The sequence below is a fragment of the Semicossyphus pulcher genome, unplaced genomic scaffold, assembly GCF_022749685.1.
Source record: "Semicossyphus pulcher isolate SPU_LCO1_2020_fin unplaced genomic scaffold, fSemPul1.0.p SCAF_18, whole genome shotgun sequence".
Lineage (NCBI taxonomy): Eukaryota > Metazoa > Chordata > Actinopteri > Labriformes > Labridae > Semicossyphus > Semicossyphus pulcher.
Window position 1 is genome coordinate 24,358,250 of NW_027211691.1, and position 22,719 is coordinate 24,380,968.

Genomic DNA, 22,719 nt, shown 5'->3' on the forward strand with positions numbered 1-22,719 from the left:
GTCAGTGACAGGTCAGCCAAGGACTACAGTCTGCTGCAGGAATGTTACAGTTTCTTTCTGTCTAAACGTACAAACAGGGATTTAGAGAGCGACGTCTGTCTGCTGTTAATCCTGCAGCAGAGTAAGTCAGAGCACAAAATCGATGTGTAAATTGGGGAGACGGCAGGACGGGACAGGGATGTGTGTGTCACAGTGTTAGTCTTTATTGTGTTGTTGCAGTGTCGCTGTATAAAAAGGTCCACTGATGTCTGAGGATCCTTCATTAGGAGCTGAGCGCATGATTTATTACGTCCTAAAAGCTTCTTTATGTTCTGTATCACCTTGTTAAAACTATCAGTGTGACTTTGTCCCGTGAATACAAAAGAAGGCGGCCATATTGAACTCTTTGTTTTCTCTTTCAGGCACTTAACTCGCTCGGTCAAGAGGAGGGAGAGAGAGCGCGCTCCTAAAATTGGACATTGATGAAAAGGAGAGGCTGCACACTTACACACCCTTAAAACTAATTTTACGATTTGATGGACTTAATGGATTTTTTGCCATTCAGTGCGTGACGCGCTGAAGGCCGACAGTTTAACTCTGCGGAGGATCGGAGCGCTCAGGCGGTCACTGCCTGCAACGTGAACACACAGCAAAACATAGTTGGACACCTTAATGTACCGTCTTTATCACGAACATGCAAAACCACAAAAACCCCGATAAGATCATCCATACATACATTATCTATCCCGCTTATCCTGTTCATTTGTCCCACCCCTACCTTGGACTGATCACCTGTCAATCACAGGGCTGACACACAGAGACAGACAACCTTCAACGCTCACATTGACACCTACAGCAATTTAGAGTCACCAGTGAACCTAACGAGCATGTCTTTGGACTGTGGGAGGAAGCCGGAGTACCTGGAGGGAACCCACGCATGCACGAGGAGAACATGCAGACTCCACACAGAAAGGCTCCTTAGGTCTGAACTGGTAACCCCTTTAGCTGTGAGACGACAGCGCTAACCACTGCGCCCCCGGGCAGCCTTGAAAGTATTATACCTAAAAATATCTCACTCACACACACACACACACACACACACACGTACCTCCAGGTGTGACAGTTCCCACGTCCTGCACGGTGAGCACTGAGAGACGCTCCTCTGTGTCGACCCTGACGACCCCGTATGTCAGACCCTGCATGGACAGGACGCCTCGCCCTGGAGGCTGACTGCTGTCCTCCACTGGCCTGAACACAAAACACACACACAGTTCATGCTGTCATTAACCTGCAGAACACTGACGCACAAATACAGCGAACAGATCCTGCAGCATGCGCACTCACACAGTGTGGTGTTTGAATGTCCCTGAGCAGCTTTGTGTAATATGTTGTGCACACATGATGAATGTAAATGTTTGTGCAGCTTCATGATGATGATCGTTTTCATCCTCTCGGTGCAGACGGGCTCCGAGTCTTGCTGCTTCAGAGGGAAATCAACTGGCTTCTCTTCTTTGTGTGTATTTGAATATATGTGAGTGTGTGTTTAGAGTGTGTACTCTCTGTGGATGTGTTACCACAGGTGAGTGTGTGCGCATGTTTGCATATTTGTGCTTCTCTGTGTGTGTGCGCATGTTTGCATATTGTGTAGGTAAACCAGGATTCACAGCGTGTGTGTGTGTGTGTGTGTGTGTGTGTGTGTACCTCCTGATGGCCACGGTCAGGGCCTCGGGGGAGCTGGCGCAGGGACAGATGACGTCGGCTCTCAGCCCTTTAGTCTGAAAGACGTTGAGGAAGGCGTCGCAGGAGGAGATGGACCCTGACCGACAGAAACACCAACAAACTGTCAGAACCGTTTCAGCTCAGGTGTTCGAGCGCTTCTGCACAAACTTCTGACAGCAAACAGGAAATCAAACAGCCACACGGTGAGGTTAGAAGAAGCTGCGTTCAATGATGAGGAAGTTTAGAGTCTTAACAAAGGAACAAAAGTGTTATCTGGAGCCCTCCAGAAGCTGTCTCACCATCGTCACAGTTTGATTTGACTTCTCTCAGCAGCGAGTGCTCCTCTCATTCATTTGTGTACTTTATGCTGATGTGAACACTCAAAACTAATCTCAACTCAAGGGTCCACTTTACCCACTGATTTTATCTGTGCGGAGCTCAGGTGCAGGTTGAGCGTGCTCCAATTTCAAAAGCTGCTCACAGTCAGAGTGTTGTGTGTAACTGGGCCGCAGCTCTTAAAGACAGTCGATTAACAAAGTTATGTTATTATAATAAACAGGTTAACTGTTGTTTTAAGGTTCTATTTAAATTGCTTTATGGGATTAAATCTTTCACAGGACTGAATCTGTTCATAATTTTAAGCTTTTCTTTTTTGTGGCGTTTTGTTTTCTCACACGTTGTTGGCTGTTAGTTTGTATTGTTGCTGCCTCATCTTGGCCAGGACACTCTTGAAATTAGATTTAATAATGAAATCAAAGTGTTGCTTAGATAAAATGCTTTTATAAAAATGGATTTTTCACTTTAGAATGAACATTTTAGCACCTGCCAATCTCTGATGCCGCAGAATAAATCATGGAAGCGTTTAAAAAAAGTCCTTCGTCACTGTGCCGGAACATCTAACAAGTATCTGCAACTTAAAACTGAATTGGACGGAAGACTGAGACTAAAACACAGAAAAAGATTAATGAGCTAAAACGTGCAAAAAAAAAAAGGACCAGTTCATTATATATTTCCTGCTTTCTGGCTGTTATATTTCCGTCTTTTTTCCGCTCCAGTCGGGCTGAAAACCATTTATTGTACCGAATGTTCGTCGTCGGACACATCCTGCTCTATTCCTGTAAAGTGACCCAGTTTGCCGACGTCCCCGGAGACTTTATCCATTTCCCTGACATTCTCTATCTCAGACACACCTCTCTAAACTCTGCTGTTAGTGAAAAGGCAGCACTGTGGAGGGCGAGTGTGACCTTACAGGGGTTTGATCCGTCGGCCACCAGCAGCATGCGCAGCGAGCTCAGGTTGATGTCCTTCTGGTCTTTGTGGGCCACCAGAGCCCAGTGCATGTCCCTGGACTTCACACAGGCTACCTTAGCTGCAGGGGGAAGACACACAGAGAGAGAGAGCATTAGCATTTAATCTGTTTGACTGACAGCTGAAGTGACTGAGCTGAGTGGCAGGCCGAGTGCGAGTCTGACCTTTGTACTGGCACACTTTCTGGATCCATGACAGAGGGTTGACCTTCATCAGAGAGTAGGGGACGCTGATCACGTGCATCATGTTCATCACACTCTGCAGCCACACACACAAATAGGGACACGTTAAAAGCTGAACATTTGTTTACTAAGATTATTAATGTAAGATTCTGGGGGGTGGTACAAGGTAATATCACCTGGATTAGATCTGTAACCTCTGCTCTGCCCTGCGGCTACAATAATATAATGTTTGTTTAAGTCGGCTGTCAGGGAAGTTTTCCCGCTGAAGTATCCGTCTAGAAATGCTCGATCCGTCCGACTTCTCTTCAAAGCTTTATAACATCCAAACTGCTTCATTTGAGTCTCAGTCTTCTCCTTGTGTATTTGATGATTGCATTTCTTGTTTGTTATTGTTTTATCTTTATTGGGACTGTAACTGGTGCGCTGTCTCGGCCAGATCTCCCTCGGAAAAGAGATTTTTATCTCGAGGGACTTCCCAGCTAGCAGGGAACATTCCCATAACACCGGCTAACATTACCCACAAGCTCTGATTACGTTTGAAAGAAAATGTTTTAATCTAATATTCAAACGTTTTAAGGATGTTTATCATTTCAAATAAAGTTCTTGTAACGTTAAAACTTAAACTAAGACAAAACGTTTTAACGCCAACGTTCTGAGCATCTTTTCAGGATGTTAGTTCGGCCTGGGACATCAGAACGTGATTTATAAAACGTTCCTGAAATGTGATTTGAACATTCTCGCTGCAACTTTCTGAACATGTTTTCAGAGAACGTTCTCCGACTATCAAAAGGAACATTCTGGGAACCAAATAAAAACTTCCTGCTGAAAACATTACCAGAACTTCGCTCGTAACATTCTCAGAACGTCCTTACAACAAAAACGTTCCAGCTGGGTTCCTGGTTAAATAATAAATAAAAAAAACATCTTACACTTCACACTGAACAAATAATTTTCTCTGCAAACAGATTGTAAAGCTGCCTTCAATGCTAACCGCACTCCACAGATATCAGAGGTGAGGATGACAAGCGAACCGGAAATTAAGGCCATGACCTCTGACCTGCAGCAGGCAGCTGTTATGCAAAGCCAGTTCATTTATACAGAACATTTCCTACTTAGAGGGAACCTAAAGTGAGCAGCTTCACCATGTTTAGTTTGGACTCAGGGACCTGCCAGTCATCAAGAAGCAGCCGACCTGAGAGCTCTGAAGGGCCGTACTGGATCAGGAGATTAAAAACGTTTATGGACAAGAAACAAAGTTTTAAAGTCTGTGAGAAACTGGAACGCAGTGTGTCTGAGAACTGGATCTACATGCTGCGCAGTGTTGCAGCAGCATCCTGTAGAAGCTGAAGCTGTTTGCTCTCTTAAAAAGACCTGTGAACGGTGCATTGCAGAGATAGATGTTGGTTTGTCATCATTTAATTTGAGTCCATGATTACAGCGAGGTCGTACCGTCAGGATGCCGTGCCACAGGCCCACGTCCTTCTTAAAGTCCAGAACGTTCACGATGGTCTCCGCTGCAAAAAGAGACAGGAGCAGAGAGTTAAACTCCTCATCCAGGAGACTGAGCCGCTTGCGTGTGTTCGTGTGTGCGTGCCTACCCTCGGTGTAGCTGCAGGACTGGGTGAGAGCCTGGCAGTGTGTGAGCAGAGCGATCCTCGTCACTGTGACTCCCAGCACGCTGCCGTCCTTGCAGGTTTTATACTGAGACACGAACAACAGACGATCGGAGACATCAGAGGGGACACAGGCATTTAGGTCACTCAGCATTCCAGTACCGATCTTTTCAAAATACATCAGTGAAGGTTTTTTACTCAGTTTAAAATGTGAGCGAGTCGTTGGGCCGTGGAGATAAAAAGTCAGACTCTTCCTTGCTGCTGCCCGAGGCCAGCCCCGCCCACCCCTGACTGCCTGCTGCTGCGCACGGGACAAGAGGAGAGGGGACAGAGCCCCTCGCCCACTTTGAGCATTTTTTAAAAATCGGGCCGTGGGTGGAGTTATGGTCAGACCTGGGGGTGAAGTCACTCTTACAGGCAGTGCTTGTTAAATAAAAATAAACAAAAACAGTGATGACACCTGATGGGACGGTGAATATGGCAACTTTGAATGCCTTTGTTGACTGCATAAACAACGTGTTATTAACATATAAGGAAGTTCTTTAACTTCGCCCGTGGTTGGTGGGACAACCAGAAAAATGTGACTTCAAATCAACAGCAGTCCCAGCTTGTGTTGAAGTTTTCTGTTGTGCGACTGTTAGCTCACCTCTATGTAAGCAGTGTCGTTGTTTGCATCTTTGATGTGAGGGAACCAGTCTCTGGGCGGTTTGGAGAGGTGCTTCGACTCGGTTACAAACCACAGCAGCTTCGGCCAACCTGCAGGGACACCGAGAGAGAAGAAGTAAGAAGAGATTCAGCTGTTCACATCCTTTACATGCCAAGTATTAACTCAAGTGCAAACAACTCCCATGTAAAGTGTTTTTAATGCTTGGTTTTCTTGAGATGTCTCTCCCGTCCCTCCTCTCGTCTCATTATGTGCACAGAGACCGGCCGCCCCTCCCCCACAGACACACATCAGGCTTCACAATCCAGCGATGATTGATGATTTTCACTCTCACCTTTGAACTGTGGGATCTCTCCTGTTGCACTCTTGGGAAGGCCCTTGTGGCAGGCGTCACTGGTCAGCGCCACGGTAACGCCGCAGCTGCCCAACAGGAAGCCAATCTGCTGACTGCCGGCATCCTATTGGACGAGAAAAAGAAGAGAGGTAACCCCAGTGAATACACCGAATGCTTATCTCCTCATGAACACCCTGAGTCATCCGTTTCTAAAGATTTCACACGTTCTTTTACTTCTCAGCTGACTTGTTTGTCTTCCTGTTTTATTGTTAGTCTGTAATAAATGAGTACATGACCTCATGCAGCGCAGGTGTGGGTAACAGAAGTGATGTTGGCACTGCTGCTGCACTGATCCTCAAGCTGAGACAGAATTTTTTATGGAAAATCCTGCAGCAGAAATGCAGGGGTGACCAACGTGCAGCAAAAGGTTTTGTGCTGCAGCAGTAATCACCGTGTGACCACGCTGACCGTACGCTCAGAGTGCTGCAAGGACGAGTCACCGTGTCTCACACAGGCTCCAGAGAGAGCACGAACTGTAACGGGAGACAACTGGCAGCTGGAAACTGACACAAAATAAAAAGTATGACAGGAATCTTTTCAGCTTTCAGAAACCTTTTCTGACAAAGTTGGGAATTCAATCCCTCAGACGCGTCAGGTCCCAGGAGGTGATGGCTCACAGATCCACAGCTGTGACCTGAGAGATGACAGTTTTCTGTGTGTGACGGGAGGGCGGCAGGGGGGCTTGTTTCTGGCTTGTCAAATTTGTTGGGTTTCTGCTCAGGCAGCGTTCAGGCAGGATTCTTCTTGCAGAAATATGATGCAAACAGCAGAGAATAAAGATCCTAAAGACTCCGCGTGCTGGACCGAACAGATCTGGGAACTCTTCTTCTCAGTTTGCATCAGCAACACTAATCAGATTTATCATTTTTCAATTCCATTTGAAACCCTGCAAAAACTCTTCTCCACGTTGTCCATCGCTCTGCTGCCTTTTCTTTGGTTGTTCATTTGTTGTGTGTTGTTGGTTTCAATATAATAACACAGTTGGAAAGGAGACGTGCAAATGAAGACGTCACTGTCGCTCCATTTGTCCCTTTCTAGGTCCCTCTTTTTGTGAGGCTATGATTACGAGGTGCAGATTTTAAAGATGGCGGTTGGTGGTGCTCCATTGGCTCATGTGTCCTACCAATCAAGGTGTTTAAAGTCCCTCCAAAAAGTCTAGACAGCTTCCTAAGACCTTTAATTGTTGCCGGTTCTTGCAATGCAAAAAAGTATGAAATCTTCCAACAGGACTGGAAACACCTTTTATTTCATCAGTGTGCAGAATCACAGAAATGTCCAGGCGCAAAACAGAACTGAAATAAAAGTGAGCAGGAGTTTGGAGCTCCTGACAAGCTGATTGACCAAGTCTGTGATTATCCACATGTGTTCGATGTGTCGTTGCCTCTGCACAGAGACAAACATGCCTGTCAAACAGCTGCAGACAGATAAGTTCTGTTTTAGAAGTCGACATGGAAACCTGCAAAACTAAATGGGAACGAGTCCGGGAGCGTTACGTCCGAGCACGGAGGAACATGTTGGAGAGACGGAGCGGGGACGGTGCAGACAATACACAGAAGCTGTCGTGATCTCAGGATGAACATAACAGAAACCTCCTCAAGCTTCTCCATGTCTGTTGATTACATCCCGCACATGCGGTTGTTGCATACGGCCTGAGCTCTCTGGTGCGCCCTCTAGAGGTATGTAAAGAGGTATATAAAAAGCAAGAACATCTCCGGCCTTACAAAATGAAACCACCTGACCTCCCATAGAGACATTACTCCTGTGGAAAAGTGTCAAACTGATAAGTTACACACAGTTAATGTAAAAAATATTCATGTCTGTTTGAAAGAGTACCTTGCGACTTAAGGGGACCTCTATAGGAACAGGGACGACCTCGGCCAGCAGGCAGCCGTAGAAGGCCACCATGAAGGCCACGGGGTCGTTGTTTGGAAACACCAACGCCACCTGAGAAAGGAAAGGGAGACAGAAACGGGGGAATGAGCATCAACCTGTTTCAGGTCTAAAAATGCGGTTAAAAAAACTGTGAGCAGCAAGAACGAGTTGTTTTTAAGTTACCATAGCATTTATCTGTATGCTCCATACAGCTGGTGTTTATGTAGCTTGCTGGGTGACTCATGTGCTCTCCCCTCTCTGAGTGTGAGTCAAAAACAACTCGAGAGGATTCAATAACAATTTATTATAACTCTAAGGATGCAGGAGGATGCAGAACGTTTTAAAGGACTGTTACTCGTCTTTTGTGGAGAGGTAGATGAGAAGAGGGACATTAAACTCACACGTATCCATCTAATATAATCTGGAGCCTCCAGACATTTAGCTTAGCTTAGCACGAAGACTTGAAACACGTCAACAGATTAAAATAAACATGAGGTAAGTGCGAATCCGGAGCGTTAGAGGTGGAGTTTGTTAATGTCAGGCTAACTGTTTCCATCTGTTTCCAGTCTTTATGCTAAGCTAAGCTAATTGGCTGCAGACTGTAGCTTCAAATCTTCTCATCTAACTTTTAGAAGGAAAATAAATAAGCTTTATCTTAAATTCCTGTTTAAACTGTGGGTACACATTTCAAAATAAAAGCTTTGATTTATTAAGTTTATAAGGCTTACATAAAAACAGGAAATCATACATAAAGTGGGCTGCTGAATAGAACTAGCTCAAGCCTGAACAACATGTGAATAATCTGTTTATTATTAATGTGTCTTGCATTGATACTGCGAACGAACAGCACTGCAGCAGAACGAGCACAAAGAGACCAGAAAGTAAAAGCTGCGTTTGGTGTTGGAGGAGCGTGACTCACCCGATCACCCGGCCGCACCATTGGCTCCTGCTTGCTGCCCAGTTTGTGGAGGATGTTGTAGGCAAGCTTGATGCTGCGAGACCACAGCTTCCCTGCAGGGAGATGGACACAGGATACGAGGGTGTGAGAGGGAGAGAGAGAGAGAGAGAGAGGGAGAGAGAGTTCACAGGATATGAGTGTGTGTTCTTGGACTTCTATTTTGAGGACACAGTCGATAAATTAAAAAAACACAACAGTTTAAAGTGACATTTAAGACTTTTAAGCAGTGAGGAGAGGTCACCAGAGAATCACTGTTGTTTACGTGGATTATACTTTAAAGTGAGCGCTGCCTAATGCACTTCAGGTGGACAGGTGCACACAAACATGAAACGTTTCAAAAGACTAAATGAGAGCGTGAAACTCCCTGCTGACAGAGTGCCGGAGCTAAGCTCTTCTTCTGCATGATTTTATTTTCCTGCACACCTGCACACCTGTGCACATCAACACTTAGTGTGATGACAGATTATCCAGAAAGAAACACAGAAACACACTTTAATTACACACATTATGTTTTTGGTAGACGTGTGGCAGAGTTGAACAAAGGCTCTTTACATTTAGTGATTTAACTCATCATGTTTGGATTTAAAGCCTGTTATATTCAGTTGAAGCTCTTCTGCAGCTGCTTTGTTCAGAGACACAATTAAACATGGATGCATTTGAGAGACATCCAGTGTATTATTATCCAGAGAATTAATCATGGCTTACCCACGATCAAATGATTGATTGACGCTGATATTGACGTTTAAAATGCTCCGCCCGTAGAAAACTCTGCTGCAAATCAAGCGCTCCCTAAACTAACAGCCGCTCCCCCAGGGGGCGACGGAGAGGTTTGGGCTTCACTTTTGGTGGAGCTGGCGTGTGTTTCGGTTCAACGAGTGACCGTGTAATCTGGAGACTTTCAGCCGAATGAGTCTGTGGTTGTCGTGGTTACAGCAGCTGTTATAAACACTAAGAGAATACGTAGCGTCTTTGTCGTTCTTCATTACGATCTCAAAATAAACTTCTCTGTTACGTCTTTGAAGTGTTGTTTGTGCAAACATGTCATGTAGGCGACTAACTGCTCGTTAGCGCAAGTCACTCGTTAAACCGAAACACCGGTCCCCCGAAACGGCTCGTCGTCGCTTGTGTGGAGGCGTTTCAGGTTTAGGGCGAGTAAGAATAAGATAAGATAATCCTTTATTCGTCCCACAACGGGGAAGTGTACAGTGTTACAGCAGCAAAGTGGATACTGCAACATCACAATAAAGGGCATAAGTAACTAAACAAGTGTATCCTAATAAATATGTACAGAGCTAATAACATAATACGCAGTCAGCAAGTGAACAGCATGAATGAATGAACAAATGGACCGCCTGATGTAATAATAGAAGAGAAGTACTGCACATGTTGAGAAGTGAGTTAGTGATATTGCACATTAAAAAAACAAATTAATAAAAATAAGTTTTGCGTGATGTTAAGAGGAAACAATAATCAGCACAGAGGTCATGAAACCTGCGTCTGCGCCGCAAAGCAACACGACTAACTTGTTGAAGCAGCTGAAAGAACAGCACAAAGTGCAGCATGATGAGTATGTGAAGGCCGAGAGGAACCCCTATCCACCCAACTCCCAAAGACACACTGACATTACCCATGATGCACCACACTCAGAGCCACAAGGATTTAGTTTGATGCAAAATTTGTACATGCGCCTGAAAGTAGCACAAAAAGCGTTTTATCCTGTCACGGTCTAGATGCTGTATATACAGTATATATTTAGTCGTTTATGTGCAAAGATGTAATTTTGGATGTTGGATTGTATACGGGCTGTAATAAATATAAACTCAGATCCTCGCTGCATAAAAGAGAAAACCTTTTATACTCCAATTTTCTGCATGTCTGCACATGACGTGTTCTTCATACTATGAAGTCCAAAAAAAAGAAATCCTAATGCGTTTGTTTTGTTTCTCTTAAAACTTCATTTGCTATGTGACCTGCATGACTGCCTGCGGTTTGTAACCCTTCTATTTACAGTATAAGAAACCAGAGCAACATGGTGAGAACAACAGCAGAATAAACTCAGCTTCTTTTACTGCTTCATAAACAAATAAAGTAGATGAACCATGGGAGGGTCTGGTTACCGTATGTGAGGACGTAGAGGGGCTTCCCTGCTGTGTCCAGGCTGGTGAGGCAGGGGGCTTTAGGGGAGATGGTTCCCCAGCGTTGGAGCGCAGCCTCCAGGGACGGGGGCCAGTTGGTGACCACCCCCAGCGCCTCGCCGCGCACCGGCATCATCTCTGCCCCCTCTGGCCGCGGCTGATTGGGGTCCGGCTGCTGGACTGGAGGTCCGGAGAGAGATAATGCCGTCAGTACGCAGAGAATTCACTGATTTCTCTCAGATATAAGGTCTCTTAAGAACACAAGACAAAGATAGAAAAAGCAGCCAGATGGTGAGAGCAGAGCAAACAGCAGACAGACACGAGGATCTGCAGACGTCTCAGGGCTCAAGAGTCCTAAAAACACATCTTGAAAGTGCCTGGTGAGGAACACTGTGCGCTATAAGAGGCAGGCCGATCATCATCTGCTCCCTGTTATCTTTTATGTTACTCTTTGGATGAGAGTCAGTCACATGAAGGGTGTAAGGCAGATGTGAAGGTAAGTGATCAAGGTGTGAAAACAAGTGAAGCAAATTAAAGATAATTTGATGCACAGTTAAAACTCTCTGTGACTGCATTTACAGACTTTACAGAACTTTAAAGAAGAACTTGTGACGCCAAAGTTTCTGCAGGTTTTTGACACTTTCGTTAACATTGAGAACTGATAAAGTGGACGATTATAACTGTTATTACTGTGAGCCAGTTCAGGCAGTCAGCTTGGGTTCCCTCCCTCTGCTGTACGAGTGCTGCTGCATCTCTCCCTGACCTTCATTGATGCTGATTCCTCTCTTTATTCAGCTCCCCCGCCTCCCAAACTTCCCCCCGCAGGCTCCGACTTTAGTCCCAGGGGGAGAAATATCTGCTATGATCACTCCACAGTCTTTCTCTCTGTGCACGAGCTTGTGCCGCAAGGAGGGATGATGCCAGGATGGCAAATGTGCCGTAACGACAGAATAATTCTGTCCTGCATTCACATGTAAACAAACTTTATGTGTGTGTTTGGTTTTGCAATTAGTTCTGAAAACAGTGAGAGATTTTTCCAGAGTAGGGCTGCACGATATTTCCGATATGCCGATATTTTCCAACCCTTTTTGCCGATTTCGATACCGATATATTCGGCGCATGTTTTTTGCCACTTTATAGCAGAGAACATCAAGTCTCACCTGTTGTGGTATTGATATCATGCCTGCTCTTATTGTAGTGGCCAAAAACTGCCACACCGCAGACGTCTTGGACTCTTCTGCAGGCTTGACGGAAGATCTGATCACTCACGTTTCTGAGCGCACCTGAATGCAGCATCCCCCCCCGAAACACGGCAGTGAGGGAGACATGCCCGGACTTGTTTACTGCAGCTACTACGGAGACATCAGTGATCGCCGACTCTTTTTATCGTGTGTGCGTCCATGAATATGTGAGTTAGTTTTGCACTGATGTTTATGTTACTCTCTGTTGGCGTCGGCTTTGGCTGCGAGTGTATTTTCTGCGTGTTTGATGTTAAGTCGGTAAAATGACTGCTAGCTAGCTGTTGTTTAACTTCTCTTCATTGGCTCGAGTTCCTGTGACTTTTTAGTCTTTATTTGTATATTGTTGATAACTTTGTGCAGGCAATGCGCGCACACAGTTAATGTCGTAGCATTACGTGAAGCTTTTTTAAGGAATCATCGAGCATTTAAGGAAGAATGAAAGCGTTGTTTTATCGGCAGAAAATGTCATTTTCAAGCCATAATCTGCAGATACCGATAACGTGGCGATAATATCGTGCATCCCTAATCCAGAGCCCAAATTTGGCACCTTCACAATACTTGTTTTGTGCAACCAAAAGTGCAAAACTTTAAAATTATTACAAATATTCAAATTACGAAAGAAAAAGCAGCAAATCCGGAACCATGAATCCTTAAACATGGATTCAACACCATCTTTCAGCTGTACTCGTATAAACTTTTGGGTTTAATTCATAAAAACACTTTAAATTTGATAAACTTTTCTGTATTTTGCAGCAAAAATCTGTAAAAGTGCCTCCAGTTTGTTCCAAAGTACTCGACTAAATGTTCTGAAATCATGCTCACATCACATTTATTCCAGCAGGTTGAGCACTCACGGATGCAGTTCATCCGTTCAGTAGGTGTTTGACAGACTGACGTGAAGCTGACCACCTGAACACCAGGAGCACGCAGGGAGTTACTAAAGGCACCGTTTAGAGAACCACTCATGACTCCCATGTATGAAGAGATAGATTGGAAAACACAGTGCAACTTAAAAAAGTCAGACAGACAGGAAGACGAGTCATGCAGGATCAAAGACGGTTTCTAACCCTCCAGAAGTTCATCAAAGTCATCGACAAAGAACTCCCGTAGCGGAGGTCTGCGCGGCTGCTTCAGCGTGTTCACGAGCTGCTGGATTTTAGCGGACACACGACTGCTGACTGGAACACCTGTAAGAACCCCAGACACATACACACGGGGTGAGGAGAAGGCTCTGGGCCGAGTCTTCACAGTGGAAAGGGAAAGTTGAGGCCTGTGTGGCTTGCAAGAGAGTCCGCATTATCTGGTCAAAAACAATTCCTTGAAGTCCTGAAAGACTAGAATCTGTGCTGAGAAGGTTTCTGGTTTAAATGTCTGGACGGGTTTGGAAATCAAAGATAAGAAACACTGGGCCTCCTGCAGCATCTTTTCTTAAGTTTCTGTCAATTCCAAATGCCTTTAACCGCCTCAATCTGTGGAGGCACACGGCTGTTTGCTATGAGAATCAGAGAGATGCCACTAACTAAGGGCCGAGGTGAGATAGAACTTAAGCGGTGGAGAGAATGAAGCTCTTCTTTAAGGTTTTTAATCTGTCCTTTTAAAAATGTCCTCCTGTCTTTGTTGCAACATCGCCAAGGACCAGGAAAGAGATCATATCTCTGCTGTATTAGCTTCTCTGCACCGGCTTCCTGTGAAGTCAGGAAGAGAATTTAAAATGAGGGATGTCGCGATGAGCTTTTTCACCCCCGATCCGATACTTGAATTTGCCCAGGTAATAGAGCTGCACACTGTTTGTTTGTTTAGGAAAATAAGAAAACAAATGAACTTAAAGATGTCTTGAGTTTATTCCCTTTCACGTCCGGCTACCCTTGTTGTAAAACTCACATAAAAATCAAAAATTCTGCTCAGAAAGGTGTAAAAGTTTAGTTTAACTTTAATATTCAGTCAGAAAAATGAATCCAAAATCCACTCAGTGCCGTATTATAATAAAAAAACAAGTGTACTGGACTCGAAATGTTGGATCCATGAGACGGCAGGACAAACCGCGGATCCAAAAGCTCCAAACGATAAAAACCTGCACTCTCTACCGTTGGGACGGACTGGTCGTCCAAAGCGATGAACTCAACCACCTCCGTCGTAATCTTTTCGGCCTTTTCGCTCTCTCTGGGATGTTTATCCGTCCTTTTAAAGTCCAGAGTTTGTTGCTTCGGCGCAGCAGCCTTTTCCTGCTTTAGTGAACGCGCCGTATTCCGTTGCATGTTTGGTTCTTAGATGTCGTTTCAAATTGGTTGAAAGTGTTGAACGCAGCTCTACTGCTGCCGCCTCGCCAAACGCTCATGTTGCATATATTGCAAGTGGCTCCTAGTTTAAAATATTTCCACACTGCTGACATTTAAGCCGCGGGGTTGCTAATGCTAATTTACTTTTGCTGCAAATTGTGCTCAGTTTACGCCAGCCAACGTAAATGATCGGGGTGAGATGATTGCCGATCTGAGATCTGGTCAGAAATGCCCTGATCGGCTCCGATCCGATAGTTGAGATCGAGACATCCTGATTTAAAATCCTTCCTCTCACCTACAGAGCTCTGAATGGTCAGGCACCATCATATCTTAAAGAGAACATCGCGCTCTGGGGATGCAGGCCTGCTCGTGGTACCTAAAGAGTTCCTCTGCTACCAGTCAGGGTCCAGGAGGCAAACACCCTCTATTCCTTCAAGTACAGACCTGAAATGTTTTAATTGCGTTAAAGCATAAATAAGAAGTTTTACTGTTGTTTATTTTTGTTTTTCGGGGGTTTGGTCTTACACTCATGGAGCTCAGCGGAGAGGAGGGGAACGAAGAGCTGGAGCAGGTGCACTCTTTGTATCAAAGCTTCACCTGTGTGACAGTGACCGGCTCGATACAGCTCAGACTGAACTGGGGGTAAAACCTTCCTCGGCCTGCTGAGACACCGGTCACTGAGAGTGGATGCAGACATCCCCTGTGAGCGAGTTTTTACTTTTGTCTCTCTGCGTTGGACAAACAATTTGTGGACTGTGTCGCTTCCTGCGTGAGGCCCATGTGTTTCTTAAGCAAGTCATTCAATTCTCAGCTTGAATGGACCACAGACTGTGGTTGTTGTGAGCAGCTCTCAGTTTCTCTAGCTGTGATTGCGTGATTGTGAAGCATGCTGCAAAAGAACAGAGATGCTCACTCAGCTTTCCTTCAAAAACAATAAAAGGGTAAAAAAAAAGACCAATCTGTTCATCCAGGGGAGTTACATGAACAGACACGGCGTAATTGGTCCGTTCTCTAAGGCGATGGTCCAATTTGAGCTCACCTCCTGATTAAGGAGTTTCTATTTTTACCAAACTGTCTTCAACATCTTTATTCAGAGGCTCCAGAGGAGCAGCGAAAGGTGCGACAGCGGGGGGCAGACTCTTACCATCGCCCGTCTCCATGCGCTCGGCGTTGCCGTACTTCTGTGTGTTCCTGGCAATTGTTCCCATGTTAGACATGTGGTGACGCTCAGTGTGGGAGTGAGACGAGTCCGACGAGTAGCCCGTCACATCCGGGGGGGCCGAGTGGTTCTCTGCGGGCGGATGGAGAGAGAGAGAACAGAGGGAGAGAGAGATTTAAACAGACAAACAGCCAGTGGTGACTCATTGTTCACATCTATCGCTGCTCTGTTAGTCGAGCGCTTTGTTTTGTTGACATAACGGACAATTAAACACATTATGATGTTCATTTGTTGCTTTTTAATTTGGGTCACATTCCTGCCACACACAGGAGAGAATGAGGTCGGACATGGGGGGACTTCTGCTCAACACAATACCTGCTCCAAAACAGTGTGCACTCACTGGAGCACATTTTATAATACAAAGAGTTTTCTGATTTCAGGCTCTGCAGAACACATATATTATATAATGAGTGAGTACATCCTTCGCGTGTGTTGAACCTACCGTCTGACTCCAGAGGTGGCGGCCACAGCATGTCAGATCCAAACTCACAGGATCGTCGCAGAGATCCTCCGTTCTCTGCGACACTCAGAGCGCCCTTCCTCTTCAGAGACAGGTGGCCGATACCTGCAGGCACACATACAGCACGAGTGTGTTATAGTCAGGTTTGTGCAGCGCTGCACAGATGGAGGTAACATGAAATCAGTCAAAGAAGTTAGCTGTTTAACTTGAATCGTGAATTTAAACAGATAAAGGTGTGAAGGCAGCAGCCTAGCAGAAGCAACATTTGGTAAAAGTATTTTCTGGTTTCTTTCCTCCTCGATGACAGTAAAGCTAATTCATCGACATCTCTTTTTAATGATTTTCTGGACCAAACAACCAACACAACGAGAAAATTAGGACCCCCTAAATAATGCAGTCTTACCGTGGTGTGACTGGGACAGGTGGCTCTGCTGGTGGTGCGACTGGCCCAGGTGCGTGTGCGCCAGGTGCGAGTGCGCAAGGTGCGAGATGTGCGCGTGCGCCAGCGAGTCGGCCAGCCGCCCGGCGTTGCCGCTTCCTCCGCTCTGCGTCGACGAGGACGAGGAGGAGGTGGAGCCCAGGTGGGCGGGGCCTAACTGGGAAGGGCGGCTCATCCAGTGCTCCATGCCCGACATGTCGTCGCCAGGCCCCGCCTCCTCCTCTGAGCCCGACGAGGAGTCTGAGCACAGGGGGGACAGGCCTAGTGAGAGTCAGTGTCAGACATTATTCGTCAACAAAAACATTCACACAACAGTTCACAAGTAATCAGAGTGTGTCAGTGCTGCTGAAGCTGGAACATTTATATAACATATTAATGGTTTAATAGAAACAGAAAGAAATTGTTTGATACTCATATTTTATGTTCATGCTGAGCTCTTATTTTTGACACCTACTTCAACACTTAAAGAGGAGGTGTTCTGCTGTTTCACATGTTAACACATATATAATGTTACAATGTTGGATGTTCAGACTAAACGTGGTTCAGATCTGAAGGTTAAGTCTGTTGGAATAATCCCCAGGCTGCTCAGCTCAGGCTGCTGTGAACGCCAGCTTTCACACTGTTTTTTCTACACTGCCTCAGCAGGCTTCAGGGAGCTGGCCAATCAGAAGAAAGTGGGCTCATAGGGGCGGGGTTTCTTAAAGGGACAGAGCTGACTGAGTCGGTTCAGGCAGAGGCTGTGTGAGGGCCTGCACAGAGCACCAGTGTGAGAAACATGAGGAGTTTTTTAACTGTAAATTATGCTAAGCTACTCCACAGGTGTCAGAGTGAAATATGAAGCTTGAAATTAGCATAATACCCCCCTTTAATGTTAAGCTAAGCTAACAGACAGAAGATATGAGAGTGGTAACAATGATGGCATTTAAGCATCTTTTAAAACTAAGACTTTAACTTAAAATAATCCAGTGATAAAGATCTTTATGTGTACTTTACAGGACAATTTATTTAATAAAGTTTTTGACGCATTTCGTTCGGCTAAAAACACAAGACACTGATTTATGTAATATTAGCAAACAGGTAGCTTCAAAGCACGAGTGAGGAAAGTCTGGTTACAGAGATTTAAGTGTTTTAATCCTATAAAACAATAACTCAGAGCGGAGCAGAAGAGCGTGATTCAACACTTTTAACACTGAAGCTGCACGAGTGGCAGAGACGGTGCCGCTCCTGAGCTGGCAAACTAAAATGTCAATAATTAGTCAGCTTACGTAGGAAAGCCACAAGAAGCAATTAAGTTTAAACTGGCTTCAGGCTGCACTTCAGAAAGGAAGCACAGAGACTGGATTTAGTTCTTTACACAGGAGTTAATCATCTGAGCGCAGAGGAGCAGAAACAGAGAGGCCCGGTGAACGCTCGTTTGTGTTCTCCTGTGAGACATGTCTGACTTCAGGTTCACGTGAAGCTTTGTGAAGGTTCAATTAAGTTCTCCAAAGGTCAGAAGGGAAGTCGCTGATGTGCAAAGTTATTACATTTCCTCCATTAAAACTCAATCAAAAGCAAAATCATGTTTTCAACTCTGATTGTGTTCAAACTCGTGAGCTCACATCTGAAGTAAAGGTCACCCCACCACTTCCTGTGGTAACAATCAGCATAACAGTAACAACAATCAGTGTTGTTCCATGACAGGACACAGCAGCTGACTGTCTGCGGTTTGTTGTTACTGTAACTCTGTCAGTGGGTTTGCGTGCCTCAGGAAACGTGTGTGTTCGCAGTTTTTGAGTGTGTTTCTGTGTCAGAATAAAAATCCATCTGAGAAGCAGAGACACAGCATTACAACCTAATCCTGTCTGGGCACAGGGCAGCCTCTCCAGGGGCAAATTTTAGGCTTAGTACAACCCAGTTCAGAGCAGATAACTAATGTGTGTGTACGAGAGAGAGAGGGAGAGAGAGAGAGGGAGAGAGAGAGAGAGAGACAGAGAGAGAGAGAGAGAGAGAGAGACTTTTCCAGTTTGTAAGCTTCAATTAATTCAAAGTCAAAGAAAAAAAACTCTTTGTCGCTTTTGAATGAATTTGCTGTCTAACTTCAAGTTATGCACTCCTGAATGAATCCTCAAAACATGAACATTAAAACAAAGATAATATTAATCCTGTTCAAAGTCGATCAATCTTACGTCACACAGGCTAGAAGGGGAATTCTGTTGTTTTTAAGCCTGGAGCCGCAAGACGGGCTGTAATGGCTCTTTTGGGGCAAATGTGTCAATCAAAGTGTGTCCACTTAAGTGCCTGATTGTTATTCTAAGTGTCTGACAACACTACAGTAAGGATCCAAAGAGAGACAGACCCTTTTTCAAGGAGTAACAGAAACAGAAGCAGCTGATACGTCGCTCTCTTAAAGCCACCAGACTCCATTCACAAAAACAGCCATTCTACCTTGCTGCACACAGTAGTTGCTTGTCAATCGCTGCCTCAGGGCTCGATCGAAGAGAGCGTGGTTTAGCGGCAGGGGCGGAGAGGGAAGCAGAACGTTTTTTCTCATTGTCCAATCAGATGAATGGAGAGGCGGGCCTTCTGTAGGAGTGATGACATTGAGTGATCGCCATGATCTTCCTGAGGGTCTCATGTACCCACACTGATCTGTTTCCGTGTGTTTAGCATATTTGGGAGCAGTTTCTCACCCGCCATCAAAGCCAGAGCAAGCGCCCTCCGCCTGTCCATTTGTGACCGAGTTATAACTCATCTATTGAATACACATTGAGTTAAGTTTTTTAGCCAAAGTAAATGGGACCAGTGACAGTTAGATTGACAGCGATTGATTCGGTGGTTGCCTCAACAACAGAAGAAAAGCCGCCCCGGCTCTGATCAGGACGTAGGCTTCAACAGAAAAGGCAGTGCGGTGCGCCTCGTGTCTGATCGAGCCCTACATCACTTAGTATTTTGTGTTCTTGTGTGTTACATTAGTATGGTACTGGATGTGAACAAACAATTTAAAACACCAAAGTCAGACTATCACACAAACAAACTAACCCCTCGATGCAGCAGTAGAATAGTAAGTCCGGTTCTGCAAGGTTAAATTACTGTTTTTGTCGATGGAGTCTGGTGGCTTTGAAGAGAGCGATGTAAAAGGTTTACCTGCTAAAGAAAAGGTAATCTCACCTCTGTAGGGATCCTTTCCGAAATGCGGCCAAACATTTAGAATAACAACCGGAGCCTGTCAGCTGTGAGTCAGCCTGCGACCTGTCAGTGGACGTACTTTACTGAGGCGCATTACCTCACAGCAAACTGAAGCAATCTACTGAAGCAGCTCCTGAACTTTGTGTACCTAATTCTGTTATATGGTTCTATTTCTGCAGTGTGTGAAAGAGGAGCGCAGGTGTGTGTTTTTGGTATGTGTCTCGTCACCTGGAGGCGTGTACGCATCCATGGAGGTCTGCACCACCAGTGAACGTCTCTTGGAGGGCATCGGCACGGCCACCTTCCTCTCCACATGTCGCGCCAGCACGGCCTGCACCGCCTCAGTGTGGACATCTGAGAGAGAGAGAGAGATTCATTCACACAAAGGCAAAGAAGGAATATTTCCTGGCTGGGTTCACTGTTCTAGTGAGTGTGCGTGTTTTTGTTCTGAACTCTTTGAATCAAGCAGATTGGAAGCAGAGCTGAGCTCAAGTGGAAGGAGCCAGAAATCAGGTTATGTGGAGCCAAATACTGCAGATACTGCAGCTGCAAAAATAAGACTAGCAAAGCATCATAGAAAACTGACTATGATGTACAATGACTTGCATTTTTTTAGCATGTTGTCTGGTCTAAGTGGAAGAAGGCAGCCAGGGAGTAATCAGGTTAATTGTCCTTTTGATCAGTGTTTTGATCGATGTGTGTTTTAATTAGTTTGGCCTGTTTATCATCCATGTTTGAGGCCTTAAAACTTCACTATAAATGACACCTCCAACCATCTATAATATACACCGAGCAGCCATAACATTATGCCTAATATTGTGTAGGTCCCTCTTTTGTCGCCCTATCACCCCTGACCCGTCGAGGCATGGACTCCACTCGACCTCTGAAGCTGTGCTGTATCTGGCGCCAAGACGTGAGCAGCAGATCCCTTAAGTCCTGTCAGTTGCGAGGTGGGGCCTCCGTGGATCGGACTGATGCTCCATTGGATTGAGATCTGGGGAATTCGGAGGCCACGTCAACACCTTGAACTCGTCGTGTTCCTCAAACCGTTCCTGAACCATGTCTGCAGTGTGGCAGGGGCGCATCATCCTGCTGAGAGAGGCCACTGCCATTAGGGAACACTGTTTCCATGAACTTGGTCTGCAGCGATGTTCAGGTCGGTGGTACGTGTCAAAGTAACATCCCAAGGTTTCCAGCAGAATATTGCCCAAAGCATCACACTGCCTCCACCGGCTCGCCTTCTTCCCATAGTGCATCCCGGTGTCATGTCTTCCCCAGGTGAGTGACGCACACGCACCCGGCCATCCACATGATGATCATCAGACCAGGCCACCTTCTTCCATCGCTCCGTGGTCCAGTTCTGACGCTCACGTCTCCATTGTAGGCGCTTTCAGCGGTGGACAGGGGTCAGCGTGGGCACCCTGAGCGGTCTGCAGCTACACAGCCTCATACACAACAAACTGTGCTGCTCTGTGTGTTCTGACACCTTTCAGAACCAGCTTTGACTCTTTCAGCAGTTTGAGCTGCAGCAGCTCTTCTGTTGGATCACACGGGCCAGCCTTCACTGCCCTCGTGCATCAGTGAGCCTTGGCCGTCCATGACGCTGTTGTTGGTTTACGTTCCTTGGATCACGTTGATCGCTGCAGAGCTGCAGAGCGGGAACACCCGACAAGAGCTGCAGGTTTAGAGATGCTCTGACCCAGCCGTCGAGCCGTCACAGTTTGGCCTTTGTTAAAATTGCTCACATTAACTTTGAGGACGAACTGTTCACTTGCTGCCCAACATGTCCATCCACTGACAGGGGCCAGTGTAAAGAGATCATCAGTTATTCACTTCACCTGTGAGTGGTCATAATGTTATGGCTGGATGACATTCATGTATTCATCAGCTGCAGTCTGCCTTTATAATAAGAGACAAATCTGCCTTTTATTCCTAAATACTGGAAATAATAATATAATTAATATGCACCGTGTACAAAGCGTTTCAAAACTAAAAACTAAATAAATAAAAACAGTCAATTTAACATTTCAGCAGCTCCACGGCCCGACTGATGCTATAACTGTGCTCACTGTGCAGGTGTCGCTTCTGTACCTGATCTGTAGCGCTCGTCTCTGGTGCCGGAGGTCCGCCGCCGGTGGAATCGGGCCGCAGAGGGAGGGCCGAGCGGGGCCCGATGAGACATGGGCCCTTCCATACCTACAGAGGCAAGCAGGCGAGCAGGCGGACAGACACACACATATATAAAACAGACACACACACACACACACACACACACACATATGCACATACAGGTTTCACAAAAGCAATAAATACAGTGCGAAAAGGGAAAACAAACATGGAGATGAATTGAATCGGCAGAAAAATCATATTTTTCTGAATTCATAAAAAGAAATAATTAAAAAATAACATCAAATAAAAGTAGAACAATGTGTCCGGTGTCGTGTTCTCTGTCCTCTGTCTGTGGTCACCCAGAGAGTGTGATGGGTGTGTGTGTGTTTCAGCTGAGGCCTGAGTGTGCGTGGAGGCGGAGAGCGACTCAGATACGGAGGAGCAGGCCCAAGCTGAGCTCGAGGGAGTCTTAACCTACGTTCACTAATGGCGGCTGAAGACTGAATCGATAGAGGAGAGTATCATCGCTACTGTATTTGTCATGACACCAGATCGATATCCTCGTGGTGGTATGGGAATATTTCTCGCTGAGAGGAGGAGGGGGGGGTCTGTGTGTGGGGGAGGTCAGAGGTCGCTAAATTACCTCCAGCATGTGGAACATATGCCCTGATCAGCTTGTGCCTCTTCTTCTCATAACCCTTCTGAGTGATGTCCCCTGCAAACAGATAGAGATAGATAGAGAGTGAGAGAGCCAGCGGCGGCGGTTTGGGCGGTTTTAGTAATTTACTCATCAAATTATTTATCAAAGACAGATTTTTACGGCTGCTTTAATCTTTTTTTAAAGGCCAGTGCTGGTTAGACAATCACCGTATGAAGCACTCGGCCCTCAGTGTGAGACACTCGTCTCCCGTCACCAAACCTCTTCTGTCTCTCCCAGTCTTTTAACGTCTCTGTCTAGACTGTTAATTAAAGATAAAATGCAG

At 45.7% G+C, this 22,719-nt stretch overlaps 1 protein-coding gene across 1 annotated transcript in view; it reads right to left on the reverse strand.

Annotated features, from left to right (window-relative positions):
- LOC138595643 (disco-interacting protein 2 homolog C-like) overlaps nt 1-22,719 on the reverse strand; it is a 62,677-nt gene that overhangs the window by 24,462 nt on the left and 15,496 nt on the right. Inside the window, exons 2-19 of the mRNA XM_069666978.1 lie at nt 22,380-22,451; nt 21,719-21,823; nt 19,856-19,981; nt 16,424-16,720; nt 16,003-16,125; nt 15,486-15,632; nt 13,133-13,252; nt 10,807-11,004; nt 8,651-8,742; nt 7,693-7,803; nt 5,800-5,923; nt 5,448-5,557; nt 4,787-4,889; nt 4,638-4,702; nt 3,171-3,264; nt 2,948-3,067; nt 1,681-1,795; nt 1,088-1,227 (exon numbers count right to left, since the gene is read on the reverse strand). Coding sequence (XP_069523079.1) covers nt 1,088-1,227; nt 1,681-1,795; nt 2,948-3,067; nt 3,171-3,264; nt 4,638-4,702; nt 4,787-4,889; nt 5,448-5,557; nt 5,800-5,923; nt 7,693-7,803; nt 8,651-8,742; nt 10,807-11,004; nt 13,133-13,252; nt 15,486-15,632; nt 16,003-16,125; nt 16,424-16,720; nt 19,856-19,981; nt 21,719-21,823; nt 22,380-22,451 — 2,262 coding nt within the window. The remainder of the gene's footprint in view (nt 1-1,087; nt 1,228-1,680; nt 1,796-2,947; nt 3,068-3,170; nt 3,265-4,637; nt 4,703-4,786; nt 4,890-5,447; nt 5,558-5,799; nt 5,924-7,692; nt 7,804-8,650; nt 8,743-10,806; nt 11,005-13,132; nt 13,253-15,485; nt 15,633-16,002; nt 16,126-16,423; nt 16,721-19,855; nt 19,982-21,718; nt 21,824-22,379; nt 22,452-22,719) is intronic.